The sequence below is a fragment of the Anas platyrhynchos genome, chromosome 24 (genome assembly GCF_047663525.1).
Source record: "Anas platyrhynchos isolate ZD024472 breed Pekin duck chromosome 24, IASCAAS_PekinDuck_T2T, whole genome shotgun sequence".
Taxonomy (NCBI): Eukaryota; Metazoa; Chordata; class Aves; order Anseriformes; family Anatidae; genus Anas; species Anas platyrhynchos.
The window spans coordinates 5,670,483-5,684,975 of record NC_092610.1 but is presented as its reverse complement, the minus strand read 5'-3'; the positions used below and the strand labels follow the sequence as shown (position 1 = coordinate 5,684,975).

At 59.3% G+C, this 14,493-nt stretch overlaps 1 protein-coding gene across 3 annotated transcripts in view; it reads left to right on the top strand.

The window, feature by feature from the left end:
• Positions 1-14,239, top strand: part of NKAIN1 (sodium/potassium transporting ATPase interacting 1) — a 28,205-nt gene extending 13,966 nt beyond the window's left edge. For 2 of the 3 annotated variants that reach the window (XM_072027442.1, XM_027443931.3), the window contains 6 exons: positions 6,727-6,864; positions 6,971-7,051; positions 8,375-8,572; positions 9,229-9,289; positions 11,501-11,582; positions 13,342-14,239. In XM_072027442.1, the coding sequence (XP_071883543.1) occupies positions 6,727-6,864; positions 6,971-7,051; positions 8,375-8,572; positions 9,229-9,289; positions 11,501-11,582; positions 13,342-13,351 (570 nt within the window). In that variant the 3' untranslated portion in view covers positions 13,352-14,239. Of the gene's footprint in view, positions 1-5,715; positions 5,824-6,726; positions 6,865-6,970; positions 7,052-8,374; positions 8,573-9,228; positions 9,290-11,500; positions 11,583-13,341 lie in introns of those variants that run through there. The other variant, XM_072027443.1, reaches the window with a different exon arrangement.
• The last annotated feature ends 254 nt before the right edge of the window (positions 14,240-14,493 follow it).

The window sequence follows — 14,493 nt, the reverse complement described above, 5'->3', positions numbered from 1 at the left end:
GAAAAAATGGCAAGAGACAGCCAGGGCCGCACGGGGCTCGGCAGGTGATGGGGAGCCCCGGGGGGGACGGACCCCAAAGCTCTGCGTGTCCCCCCACTATCGCATCCCATTGATCGGGGATGCGAATCCAGCAGTGCTGGGATTTGGGGGCAGAGAGGTCCCAGCAGGGGCTTTGCTGGGGTAACAACACCTGCAGAGCCTGGAAAAATAATAAAAAAAAATAATAATAATAATAAAAACCACTCTCTTCAACCTCGCTGCACAACCACCAGCAAAAGACCCGATTTGTACCTTTTTCACCCCCTTTGTGCCCACTTCGTGCCCGTGATGCGGTGGGGCTGCAGCTCGGCCCTGGGGGCAGCCCATCGCCACCCGCTGCGTGGGGGCCCGGCGCCGGCTTCTTTAATTTATTTTCATCTGCGCCGCCGCCTGCGATTTCACGAAGGATTTTGCAAGTTGGAAGTAGGTCAAGAACTTGTTTCCAAGTCATTAAATGAAGTCCCTGGGTTCGCAGCGGTATTTGCACCTCGTTAATAGTCAATTCGCTCGCTTGCCATTAATTTAAATCGCAGCCAATTTCCCTAAGTGGAGATGTGCGGCTCCTGGGGGTGGGTGCGGTGCTGGGGGTGCCCAGCGCAGGGTGCTGGGCAGGATCCGGCCCCGGCTCCATCCGTGGCTCGGTCCCACGCACCCCGGTCACCCCAGCACCGCTCAGCACCCCTCAGCACCCACCTGGGGACACCCGGTGCCACCACCTTCCCGGGGGCTCCAGCAAATCTCCCTTCCCGCAGGACACCCCACTGCCAGGTCGGATCCTGCCCCACATCTCTGACCAAAGGGGTTCCCACGGGGCCCCGGGATTTCTTGCAAAACCTCCCAGAAACGGGGCATTTCTGGCAGCGAGCAGCCGCGGCCGGCGCGGGCTCAGCAGGGAGCTGCGCTCGCAGCATCTTTGGCCGCGGCAGAAGGGAATCTGCGATGGAAAAAAATCTATTCAAATGCAGCTAAATGAAAGTAAATCCCTGGTGAGCCCCCGGCATATGGTGTTCAGAAGGAAATAGCCCGGCTGAAGGATAATGGCCCCGTCGGGGGGCAATGAATCCGCGCTCGGCTCCTGCCACGCCGCAGGGACGGGATGGGTGGATTTAAGCTCGCCGCATTGTGCGCGGGGCTTTCGGCAGGGATTTGTGCCCCGGCGCCCAGATGCTGCTGCTGACATCCAGCTCGGTGCCGCTGAGCATGGCAGGAGGCCCGGGGGCCGCATCCTGCTCCCCTGCCTGCCCTGGCCTCGCTGCAGCCCCCGGCAGCTGGGCTGCACGTTGTCGCCTTGCCAAGAATCGTGTTGGGATCGTTGGTCCTTGGTGCTGAGTTGGGGTTAAAAATCCCCCCTGCAGCATCTCGTGTTTGGGGTTTCATCCTCTGCCTTATCTCTTCCCATGGGCTCTGGGCTGTGTGGGTCTCCAGGACCCCTGGGGATGGTGAGCTGGGACGCGGGCAGCACCCAGACCTGAGCCCTCCTGGAGGGTCCCCATGGGCTTTCCCCATGGGGTCCAACACCAGTGCACAGAGCCCAGCACCTGGGAGGGGCTCAGCACCTCTCGGTGGTCCCAGGACCGGGGCTGGAGCCCCCATCACCTGGCTGGTGACACTGCTGCCGTGCTGTAGGGGACAAGTGCCAGCAGCAGGCACCAGTGATGTCCCTCCCCAGTCTCCCACTGTGCCTGGCTGGCACAGGATGCCATACTGGGATGCTGAACTGGGATGCTGTAATGGGTTCCATAGTAGGATGCTGTACTGGGTGCCATACTGGGATGCCGTACTGGGATGTCCAGCTGCTTCCCAGCCTGTGCTCAGCCCAAAAGCATGTGGCTGAAGGCAGAGGCCACAGCAGCTTATCCTGTCCCGCACTGAAGGACCGTGCTGGCCGCCTTTCTCAGCTGCTTTCCCCCCTGCTGCTTGCTCAGCTTTTGATGAGAGATTTGTGGCACAACAAGGGAACCGCGGACACCGAGGCGCAGGGGACATTTGGGGACCAGGGAGCAGGGGAGGTGTTGCTCCCACTCCAAGCACTGTGCACGAGTGTACATTGTCCTGCTCCAGATTTGGGGATTTTGAGCCTCCAGAAGCACCAAGCAGCTCTGCTGCAAGGGGCCAGGGTGGAATTCAGGCAGCCGGAGGTAGAGACTGGGAAAAATGGGGGAAAAAAAGGGGATTTCCCCCTGCCCAACCACTAAAATCACCATTTTCCTGCTGCTGCTTCCCTGGGGAAGTTGCTGGGCTCTGCTGCTGACATTTGGAGCCGGGAGGAAACCTGCCCGTCGCACTTCAGAGGGTTTCAACAAAGCCATGCTGGCAGGTGAAGGGAGCGTTTTCCTCCTGATATTTCCCAGAGGGGGGCAAGAAAAGACACAAAGAGTTTTCGTTCAGGAAGGTGACGTTTCCCCCCCCCCCCCCCCCCCGCAGAAAGCATTCTGCTTATGAAAAACATCTAAAACGGTTATTCCCCAGCAAAACTGCCCATGTAAGAGCGAGCAGGATGAGCCCAGGGCAGGGAAGGACGTGTGGTGGCCTGGTCGGGGCTGTCCCCACTGTGCAGACCCCGAGGAGCCACCACAGGAAAAGGGGCTGGGAAATCACCCGCAGCGTGCCCAGCATCCACGCACAGCTCCGCAGCTTTGTGGGGTGGGGACAAGGGAGACGCAGCGACTGCGGTGATTTTTGGGGTGTCTGGCCTCATCCTTATCACTGACCCATGGGGATGCTGAGGAGCGAGCAGGACGGAGGGACTGGAGGGATTGTTCCCCCCCCCCCAGCTCCCCTGTGGCTATGGGGAGGTGGAGGGGAGCCTCCCCCAGCCTCAGCGTGGTTTTTTCCATCACGGGAGCTTGCTCCCATCTCTCTCCACTGGTTAATTATTGAGGCTTTGGGGGCTGCGATAATATATTTATGCATCTGTGTCAGCAAACGTGTCAGCCCCATCGCAGCTGAGGCGAGAGGATGGAGCGCGGGGGGGGGGCTGCAGCCACGCAGCGTCCCCGGGGGAGGACGAGGGGAAATAACGCAGGCGCTGCGGGGTCCTCGCAACACGCGGGTCCTGGGGTCGTTGTGTCCACCCACGGCCACGTCCTCTGGCCACTGCCTCTCTCGGTGGTAATTAAGTGGTTTTGGACAGGGCTCTGAGAGCCATTAGCTGTGACAGGCAGGGTCCGCGCAGGGGCGTTGGGGTCGTGGTGGCTCCTGGTGGCACCAGGACATGGGGCGGCCCCCAGCTCTGTTGTCACCCTGTAGACATGGTGTTTCAAAGAGGACCACGTGTGGGCGATGCTTTTCCCCATTTGCCCCTGGTCCTTGTGCCACTGGGCAGAAAAGAGTCCCACGTCTCCTGCCACAGCCCTGCAAAAGCCACCAAAGTCCTGCAGCCCCCCGGCCACTGTCACCAGGGCCGTTATTATTTTATCCTGAACCCCCAGGGGTGGAAGCAATAAGAGAACAAAAATTGCAGCTACAGGGCAGGAAGGTTTCTGGTTTGGGAGGTCTCGGATGCAGGATGGTTTTGGGGATTTGCAGCTGTGAAACCTCCAGGCTGTGAAATCTGGCGCGGGTGCGCACAAAATGTTTGGGGAGTTGGGTCCGCGCAGCCCTGCCCATGCTGCCAGGGCAAAGCTCATCCCTGCACCCTTGCCTCACGGTTTACTTAGTGCAGGCTGCGAGCAAAAGGCTGGGAAAACTCATCGTCACAGGGCACCGCGGGGTGATGGTGCCACAGCCAAGGGGTAATGTGGGGACAGCAGCAATGGGAAGCTCCTTCCCTCTTGAATTTGGTGTCAGCCCACTAAAAAATCACATTTTGCTCCAGCTCTGGCTCCTTGGGCTCTGTGTCTGGCCAAGCCTTGGCCCTAATGTCCCCAGGGCACCTCCCCAAGCTCTAACAGAGCCCAGCCACTTTGGCTCCTTGATTACAATTAAATCTTTGTGGGGACCACGTTTCAATTAGCAGGACTCTGGCGTGCGCCTGTGCCCAGCTAATTGGTATGATTTGCTGCAAAGGGAACTTTTGGGCCGATCGATGAACTAGCGAGTGTTTAATTAAGAGGGAGCCCTAAAACTCGTTGCATTGATCAGCTGCAGGATTATCTTAATTAGCAGTGGGCCAGTGCGGGGCTGCCCAGCCCCACATCCCCAAGAGCATCACCTGCAATGTGGGAGCAGCAATAAGGGGGGGAGCAGGGTGCTAAAGAGGGTGGGTGGTTAATGGGGTGTTATTAGCGTGGAAATGGGTACCTGGGACCCGAGGAGGACAGTATGGGAAAGCTGTGCTGAGTTTTGGGGGTTGGAGGCTGCTCAGGTTCCTTAGAGGCTTCTCGCAGGGCACACCAAGGGCTGGCAGAGCTGCTCCCTGCCTTTAAGGCGATGCAGAGCCCTGCAGATGGGCTTCCTGATTGCCCTCGCCTTGCTTGGGGCCACCTTTCTTGAATTATTGTCCAAAATTGTGTGACCACATCTTCTTCTTTGCCTGGAGATGTGGCACTGGGTGTCTTGGAGTTTGCTCCTGAAGGATGGGGAGAGGATGCTCTGGGTGCTGGAGCAGCCCTGGAGTGCTCACTGCAACGTCTCCACATTTCCTCTTTGTCTCCTTCTTTTATTCTGCTTTAAGCAGGACTCACCAGGGCTGAAAGACGCAGGATTTGCTCTTAGTGCTGAGGGAATAAGCTCAAGCAAGGGTGCACGCAGAGCAGCGTTTACCTGCCGGGGCAGCTCTGGCATCATTTGTCAGTGCAATTAGCAGCCCTCGCTCAGCCGCGGGGAGACCACGGTGTCTGCTGCTAATTTTGCCTCTCCGTGTAATGAAGAAGGATTGGGCTGGGCGGCTCGATCAGGCTCTTCTCAGCTCATCCTCGCTCCTCCAGCCTGTTCCAGTTTGATGGGCTGGGATTAGGGAGCTGTGTGGCACCAGGGACATCCCCTGGCTCCATGGGATGCTCCTGGGGGCTCTTTCCAGCCCCATCCCTTGGGTCAGGGGCTTGCTGGTACCCAAAACCTTGCAGCTTTGGGTCTCACTCCCGCTAAGCAGCTCCATCACCAGCCACCAGATCGATGGACGGCTATAAAACCGAGCACCACGCTCCTTGTATCATTTATTATTTACATCCCTCGATTTAAAAGATTTACAGCCCAGTTGTGAGTATTTCCAAAGGCTGTTTCCTCGGAGAGTTTAAATAGCGCGGGAGTGAATTAAGCCTCAATGCAAACAGCCCGGCCCCAGGGGCTGCGGGGGCTCCGTGGTAGCTTTGTGTTGGGTGTGACAGAGCCAGGACGGGTTTCCTCTGCTGGCTGAGATGTCCTTTAATTAGAGCTCTCACCAACCCAGCTCAATGAGCACTGACACAAGGGATGCTTCATGGATGGGAAACTGAGGCACGGCTGAGGGCACCTTGGTGGCCAGGCAGGACGAGATGCGTTTGCTGCAGTTCATGCTGGCAAAGCACTTCGGGAAGGATTTTCACCACCTCATCTATTTCTCCTGTAATTAGGACTTATTAAGTGGGGCTGAAGGGTCCGGCAGGGTCTCTTGGGGTGTGGGTGCTGTGGCCCTGGGGCAGCCCCAGCTGTAAATCCCCTGGGGGTGCTTCAGGAAAGCCCAGCGCCTCCAGCAAACATCCAGAGCCCTGCTGCAAGCAAAGCCAGCCGCAGCTCTGTGTTGATTTTTGTCCAAATTGCTCCTTTTTAGCAATTATCTTCCTCCGTGGGGTCTTCCCCCCCGCACACATCAGGTTCACGGTGGAGAAACTGAGGCACGGAGCGGCTGCTGCAGGGAGGACTCAGGTCTGCAGCTTTGCTGGGTAAATCTGGGGCATCTCTGAGAGAACCGGGGCCAGGCTGTCAGAAAGATAAATGTAAAGAGGTTTTGTGTTTGTTTTTTTTTTTTGGCAATGCTGCTGGAGATGCATCTTGCTGCAGATGTGTTGCTGTGGCCCTGTCTCCTGGAGGATGGGGGTGTCTGATGCGTGCACCCCAAAGCCCCCTAAAAACCCACTGCAACACGCCCCTAAGATTTCTGCTTTTTAACTTAAAACAGTCAGCAAATGCCCCAGGGCTCCCAGCACACCTCTGTGACCACCTCTCCTGAAGCTAATTCTGTAATTAGGAGTAACAGACCCCGAGCTGGTGGCAAACGCAGCCATAAATAAACAAGGGGCTCACAGGCGGGTCCAGCAGTGCCTGTCCTTAATTTTGCCAGCCGCGTGGTATTTACAGCTGCTCTGGCTCCGTGTTTGTGGCTTACAGAAGATAACGGGGATAAAAACGGAGCGGCGTTGGGCGGGGAGGGCGGCGCACGTGGGGCAGGCACGCGGCGAGGACGGGGAGAAAAATGTCCTGTAAAACATCAGGGGAGGCCGTGCCCTAAATGGGATGGGAATTACTCCCTGCACAGGCTGAGCAGTGGGGAAACTGAGGCACGCAGCGTGTTATGGGGGGGGGGGAAGGCTCACGGCTCCCCCCTGCCCCTTCCCCAGCACCCGCAGGGGAACGTTCCCAATAACTCCTCGCCCGCCGTGATGTATTTGCCTGCCGCCGGCCAATGAATCATGCAGACGTTTCAGTCTATTGTAACTAATTGTCCATGGGATTTCTCATTAATTACACGATGCTCTTTGCCTTTAATGTCCGCGGAGCTGCCGCCGGTGACTGATTCCCCGCGCTGCCCCCTCCTTTGTTCTTCCCCAGATAGCGGCGCTGGAGCGGCAGATCTTTGATTTCCTGGGCTACCAGTGGGCGCCCATCCTGGCCAATTTCTTACACATCATGGCTGTCATCCTGGGCATCTTCGGGACCATCCAGTACAGATCCAAATACCTCATCCTGGTGGGTGCCGTTCAACGGGGGGGGGAGCCGGGCAGCGGGAGGGCGCGGGGGGTGCTCGCGGTGCCACGCAGCACCGTGCCCTGACCGCCCCGCTCTGTGCCGGCAGTACGCGGTGTGGCTGGTGCTGTGGGTCGGCTGGAACGCCTTCATCATCTGCTTCTACCTGGAGGTCGGGCACTTGTCGCAGGTAAGCCCCAAGGCGTCTGTGGTATCGGGTGCTGCTGCCTCCCGGCCTTCCTCTTCTCACCTTCCTCCTCCCTTCTGCCCCAATCCATCCCTTGCGTCCCAATCTTCCCATCCCTTCCATCCCGTCCCTTCTCTTACATTCCCATCCCATCCCTTCTGTCCCATCCTTTCCATCCCAATCTTCCCTTCCCATCCCTTCTGTCCCAATTTTCCCATCCCATCCCTCCCCAACCCATCCCATCCCACCCCTTCCAGCTCTCCCTCCCCATGCCTCTGGCTCTGCTTTTTGGGGCGGCTGGGACCAGCCCCTGGGGTGCCCCCTGCCCCTGGCACAGCACCCCCAGTGCTGGGGGAGCCTCGCAGGGATGGGTGCTGCCGGGTGCAGCGCTGACCGTGGGGGTGTGGTGGGACAGATGGACGGACAGACGGATGGATTGGCTGAACTGGGGACACCAATGGGGCAGTGGGAGAGCAACGTGGTGGCGTGGTGCAGGAGGGGCCTCGGGGGCACCGAGTTAATGAGGCTGATGAGCTGGGAACTTCGGAGTGCTCATTAATCACCTGCCTGCTCTGAGCAGTGCCTGGCTTTGTGGGCGGCGTGTATTGGGTGATGCCACTTCCAAACGTGGTGCTGAGGAGGTAGAGCAGAGAAGGGTCTCCATCCTGCTGTGCACACTGTGCTGCATGCTGCCACTCTTCCAGGGTTTCCTGGGGCTCTGGGAGGGTTTCTGGGGTCTGCACATGGCTCCAGCAACAAGGGCAGAGGGAGAGCCCGACCTCCAGGGATGCACACGGATGGACAGGGCGGAAAATACTGCAGGGCTGCTGCAAATACTGCAGGGCAGCAGCCACCAGCACGCTCTGAGCCTGAGTCTGAGATGTTAAAGTATAACTCTCAGATGAAAAGAGCAAAACTTAATGTCGTGGTGAGGTGTCACACGTCACGGTGATGGTGGCTGCGTGGAAGGAACGCGCAGCGCGTGGCTTTAGGAGCTGAAACCTGGGAGCAAGCCCAAGCCCCTGGCGGTACTGAATTTCAGCTCAGTGCCATGCACACCCGGAGCAGGGGCAGCAAACCTTGGGAGTGACAGCCTTGGGATGGGGAGAGGAGCAGGTTAATTGGGTGCACTTCATTAAGATTGCTGCTGCTGCTGACCTGCCCTCGGTGGGGGCTCCGAGCAGCAGGAGCTTCGTGCAGCTTCACAGCGGGGATTTTGCTCGTGGAGCATCCTTGGGTTGGAAAAGCCCGTTTTTTGTCCACCCCCACTGTGAGCCCAGATGGGAGCCCTGGGTCCAAGGCGGTGCCTCTGCTCCCCTCCCGCAGGACCGGGACTTCATCATGACCTTCAATACCTCACTGCACCGCTCGTGGTGGATGGAGAACGGGCCGGGCTGCCTGGTGACGCCGGTGCTGAACTCCAAGCTGGCCCCCGAGGACCACCACGTCATCACGGTCAGCGGCTGCCTGCTGGACTACCAGTACATCGAGGTGGTCAGCAGCGCCGCGCAAATCTTCCTGGCGGTAAGGGCCCCCCAGCACCTTCCTCTGCTCCGAGCCGCTGGGCTCCGGCGAGATGTCCCAGCACCTTGGCACACCTCGGTCCCAGTTATAGTTCATGGGTGGCTTTGGCTCAGCTGCGTTTGGGAAGAGAGGAGCAAATGGGGCCCATGCGAGGTCCCTGTCCATGCCTGAGTTCCCCAAAACACGGCACGGCGTGGGCTGGGTGCTGCAGGACCGTCACCAGCAGGCAGGGGATGTGTTGGTGGCACTGCAGGCACCAAGGGTGCTGCTCTCCCCGCCTGGCCTCCCACGGGTGCTGTGAGCTGGAGGACAGCGGTGACAAAACATTGCTGGGAGTCTGAGCCCATGGGGATGTGCTGTGTGCTGGAAGTGCAGGGTCCCCCTTTCTGAAATGGAGGCACCCTCACCTCGGGGACAAAAGGGAAGAGGGGAGGGGGTCATATGTGGGTGCAAAGCTCCTGGGGAGCTGCGGGGGTTGCACGGGAATTGGGGTCCGGAGCCATCCCACCTCTATGCCCCAAACCAGCATCCAGCTGGGTGCTCCCCAGCATCATCATGGTGCCAGGAGCAGCTCCATCCATCCCCCCACCATCCCCCTCGTTGTGGTGCCGCTCGCCCCGATAACCGGCTTCTCCCTGCCCGCTCTTGTTTTGCAGCTCTTTGGCTTCGTCTACGCCTGCTACGTCAGCAAAGTGTTTCTGGAGGAAGAAGACAGCTGTGAGTGCCTTTGCTATTAGTCACAGGGGCGAGCTGCAGCGCTGCAAAAACATCCCCAATAGTGTGGGGGGCAGGCAGCTCTGGCTCGGGGCAGGTGAAGAGGATTTTAGGGGATTTTGCCCCTTTTTCCCCCTCTGAGGAGTCAGCTGTGCTGTGTTGGGGTGTGATGTGCCACCCCATGCCATCACCTCGCACCAGCAGTCCTTCCAGTTCTGTGTCACAGCCCCGAGCTGCCGCATCTCCTGTGGGTGCTGTGGGATGGCAGCGGCCACATTTTGGGGTGCAGAACGGGACCAGTGCCACCCAGAGTGGGGTTCCACCCCCCTGGCACAGAGCATCCCCCCGAGGGTCCCCGGACCTGCATCGCAGCAGGGAGCATCACCAAGCCGTTGCCCCTGCTGCATGCAGCAGCCTCTGAGCCCTGATAAATCCACAGCAAAACTCCCCCCTCAGAGTGAGCCCAGCCCCATGAGAGGTCTCCAGCATCCCCGTTTTGCTGTTTTCTGCCCCATTTGGGAGGTGCTGCTTTGCACTTGGCACCAGGGGGTCCCACAGCATCCTGCCGCTGGCGCCCCAAGGTGTCACCGTGCCGCAGCCCAAACCACAGGGTGCAGGAGATCAGCATCAGATTCAGATCCAGTGGGTTCGGGGCCATCCGCACACCTCCCAGCTGCACCTCTCCCTGCCTCCTCCTTCCAACAGCCCCGTGGGACACAGGGACCAGGAAATGTGGCACATTGTGTCCTCCTGGTGAGCGTCCCCATGGACAGAGCCACGGCCAGAGCTGCCAGACAGGAGCAAATCATCCCCACCATGCCCGTGGGATATGTTGTGCTTCTGAGTGGGGCAGAAAGGGAAATTTAAGCCGAGAAGTGGGCTAATTCTTCTATAATCTACATTGTGCATTTCGCTCCGACAATAATCACCGCAGCCACCCGTACGGAAGTGCTGAGTACCCCGACAACAATTAAACAGGCAGTTACGGCCGTGGCCATCCAGCCCCATTAAATGCTCATCTGCCATTAATTAATTTGTGCCAGCTGGCAGCCCCAGCAGCCGGGTGGAGGCAGCGATGTGCTGCGGCTGCCAGCACCGCAAAGCCACCGAGAAGCACCCGGTGTCCCCTGTGTCCTAGCAAGAATGCATCCATGTGGGTGCCACGGAGGTGCGAGGTCCTTTACTGGTGCTGGGTCCCATCATAGCACTGGGAAAAACCCTGGGCAAGCTGTGGGAAGCCTGGGACCAGGCTCAGCATCCCCAGGATGAGGCTCAGCATCCCCGGGGTGCTCTCTCCCTGCCACTGCCTCTGTAACCGCTGTAGTGGAAAGGCAAAAAATCTCCGTGTGAAATTGGACCCTGCCTGTTGTAATAACTCGCTTATGGATCCGGGGATCTGGCACGGGGCTTATCTGCCGCCGCTGTCTTTGAAGCCTGTTTGCATTCCAGGCGGCTGCGCGACACTCAAACAAACTCAGGCGTTCGATACACTTTTAATATTAATGCCGCTGTAGCCGAGATTCAAATGTATCTTTTTAATGGAATATCTTATTAGATTTGGAAATGGATGGGTGCCGTTAAAATTGAGAGCTGGCTGAATATTAAGTCAGAAAGACAAATAAGGGGCAAGCGGCCTCCCTCGAGGGCGAACCCACACGCGAATTTCTGCTCCGGGGCCGTTTGTGGGGTGGCTCCTGGGCGAGCGGCAGCTCCCGCAGTGCCCGGCCTTGTGGGGTGATCCCGATGATCCTGTGGGATCCAGCAGCAGCAAGGACCTTACATCTCCAGGGTAGCAGTGGGGGTGAGGATGGGGAAGGCCCCAGGTGCCCTGCGTGCAGCCAGGGCTGGCGTTTGGTGCCACATCTCCCCCGGTGAGGCCCTGGGCTCTGCCCTGCGCACTCGCAGCGCTGGAGGAGGATTAAATCAGCGGGCACGAGAGCTGCTGTCTTGGTGTCTGCGATCCTCCTAAATTACATGCTTTAAAGGAGACGTAATTCCTCCATAATTCCCCTTCAATGCCCACTCTGCAGACAATGACAGGGTAATTTCACCCACTTTGTCCAGCCCTTGGCACGAGGCTGCTGTGCCGGGTCCGGCTCCGTGCATCACGGCCGGGGCGCAGCGCATCCCCGGGGTGCAGCAAGGCCCCAGGGGGTGTGGGGAGCCCCTCGCCCCCTGCCCGGCTCACCCCGCTGCTCTCCCCCTTCTTCCCAGTCGACTTCATCGGCGGGTTTGACTCCTACGGCTACCAGGCGCCCCAGAAGACGTCGCACCTACAGCTACAGCCGCTGTACACGTGAGTGCGCACCGGGGGCGGGTTTGGGGCTGCTCGGGGACCTGAGAGCCCCCTCGGGCCACCTGTGTGACCCAAAAAGGGTTTGGGGCCACCAGTGTGCTCCACTGCAATGGAAAGCGGATTTTGGAAGGCTCACACCCCACTTTGCTTCATCGTGGGCTGGACAGGGAGCTCCATCAGCCCAGGCCACAGCTGGGGGCTGGATGGTTTGGGGGGGTTTGTGCCCCTCTCTGGGGTGGGGGCACAGCGGGTGTGGGCTCTGCCAGGCTGGGCCCCCCGGGGCAAAGCACTCAGCGACTTCTTTCCTCTCCCCTGCCCATTAAGCTTAACTAGATAAATGCTCAAATGAGATAAGGCTGCAAAATCTACAGGGATTAGCCTCGTTCGGGCTTTGCTGGTTGCCAACAATTAATTATATTTTAAGTCTCATATGCAAATTCAAGGGCACGCCAGGCAATTATATATGCAAAGAGGGGACTGCGGCGAAACAAATGCATTTGGGATATCGCTGGGCTCTCACTGGGAGCTGTGCCAGCACCCACCACCCCGGAGTGTCCTCGGGTGCCCTGCCCTGGTCAGCCCATCCCCTGGGGACCCGGTGTCCCCTGAATGGTCCCTGCGATGGAGGGAAGCTTTTGGATCTGCCTTTGTGGGGCAAATAGCACCTTGATAGGGTTTCCATTGCAGACTGGATGGTTTTGGGGGAAATTAGGGAGAGAAGATGGCCTGAGCACTGCAGACTGACACCGGGGCTGGGGTGACCTGGACTGGGGGAGAAGAAGGGGCTGGGACCAGGGAAGGGCCCTGGAAAGGGGAAGGTGCCGGCAATGATCCCAGTGTGCTGCAGCTGGCAGGGCTCTGGAAAGGTGTTTGGGAAGGTTTGGTCCCAGTGCCCACCTGCCCAGCACCAGCCACACACTGTGTCAGTCCTCCCAGGGATGTACACGTGAGATGGAAGGAGCAAATTCCTCCTGGAGCTGCTGGGTTGAGCACGGGCTGAGGCTGAGAATCCCAAATCCACTGCAGGCGTGGACAGGGGCTCGCATGAAGGTTGCAAAACCCTCCTGGCTTTGCTTTAAATGGGATGAGCAGGAGAGGCTGGGGGGGCACAGCTCGGCCCCCAGTGCTGTGGTGGCGGCTTGGATGTTTGGCTGCTGCTTCCAGCTCATGCCAGTGAGACACCAGCACTCACAGGGCCTGGAAGTTTGCTACAGGAGCCAGATATTTGGGGGGTTTCCACCATCTGACCCCACAGTGCTTCTTTTTGGGGCCAAATGTGCTGTTTCTGGGTCAGCCCCTGCCCGGTGCCATACCTGCAGGCTGCTGTCCCTTGTGTCCCCATGGGCACTCGAGGCAGGATGAATCCATTCTGCCTACAGCCTGTGAAATTAAAGCCTCTCAGGCAGCTCCCAATTAGCTGTAATTGGATTAAAGCCGGCCGTGTGGGAGGGTTTCCACCCAGAGGAAGAAGGAGGATGTGCATCTGCATGTCCCACGCCACAGCCCGGGTCTTGTGGAGCCGCAGCGGTGGCACCGTGTCCCCATCGTGTGCTTGCCCTGCACCGCTGGGGCTGGGGGTCCTGGTGAAAGAAGGGTGAGGACCACCATCGGCCACCCCAGCGGGTCTCTGTTCCCAGGAATGGGCAACGGGTGGGTGCTGGTGGCCGTGACTCTGTGTCCCCTCCCTCAGTGCCACACGGGGACGCGTGGGGACACACGAACACCAGCCCTCACGCCACCTCTCCCCTTTGCTCCCCAGGTCCGGGTAACCCCATGCCCTGAATCCACCCCGGCCGGCGTGGGACAGGACCCCTGGGAGCCGCCTGTCCCCAGCCCGACGCCACCACCACCGCCCCGGGGGACGGGGACCACACCGAGCTGCTTCCCCCAGCCCTCCTCCCGCTGCCAGGGGGGCCCCGCACCCCAAAACCGGAGCTGAGCGGGGGCTTGAGCAAGTCCAAGGGCTCCACCGCCGGGTCGGCTCCCCGAGCAGACGTCTGCAAGGCCACGACATCTCCAGGTCGCCCACAAAAGACCCGAGGAAGCCCCCGGTGCTGCAGCACCCAGCTCGTGCTGTGCCCGAGCCCCCTGGATGGGCCCAGCATGGTGGGGACGTGGCGGGGACATGGGGACACAGCGGGGATGTGGGCTCGGTCAGCGGACACCGTTTTCTTCTGTTTCTCAGACCTGGTTTTTAATTTGAGCAGCGCATCCTCTTCCTGCGCGCTGGGCAGGAACGAAGCACAGGGGATTTGGGGCAAAACCCAGTCTGTTTGGGGCAGCTCGGACCTGCGGGGGAGAACTGCAGCATGGTGGCAGCGTGGCACGAGCGGGGCTGCTCCGTCACTTGTCCCATGGAGAACTTCCTAAAACACTGGATTTGGAGTTGGGATGGCACAGACCTGGGGTCTCGTTCCCAAAAGGCACCTGTAGCTGCATCAAGGGGCTGGGGCCAGGCTGCCCGCGGTGCCACCACCCCTGGGACCCGGGGGGACATCGCGCCCTGCCACCAGCCACCACCTCCTGCCCGTCCGGACACTGCCACGTGTTGGGGTTCCTGTCCCTGCTACTCGAACGCTTGAATTTGGCAATACCGACGCTGCTCTCGACACGGCCCTTTCAGGCTGTTTTAATGAATATAATGAATGTTTTTTTTTCTTTTTCTTTTTTTAATTTGAAGTGCCTGAGTACACTTTCGTTGAGCACCACCCTTGTCCCAGCATACTCACGCCTTCCTCCTCCTCCTCCTCCTCGCAGCCCGAGGCCACGTTGTGCCTTCAGCGAAGGCTGGCAGCGCCCGCTGCCCCCCTCGGATCCTCGGCTGCTCCTCTGCCCCCTGCCCTAGCAGGTCAGGCTTTTGGGGGCAAATCTGTCCTTTCTGGCATTGTCCCAAAAGGGACCTTTTGTTTTA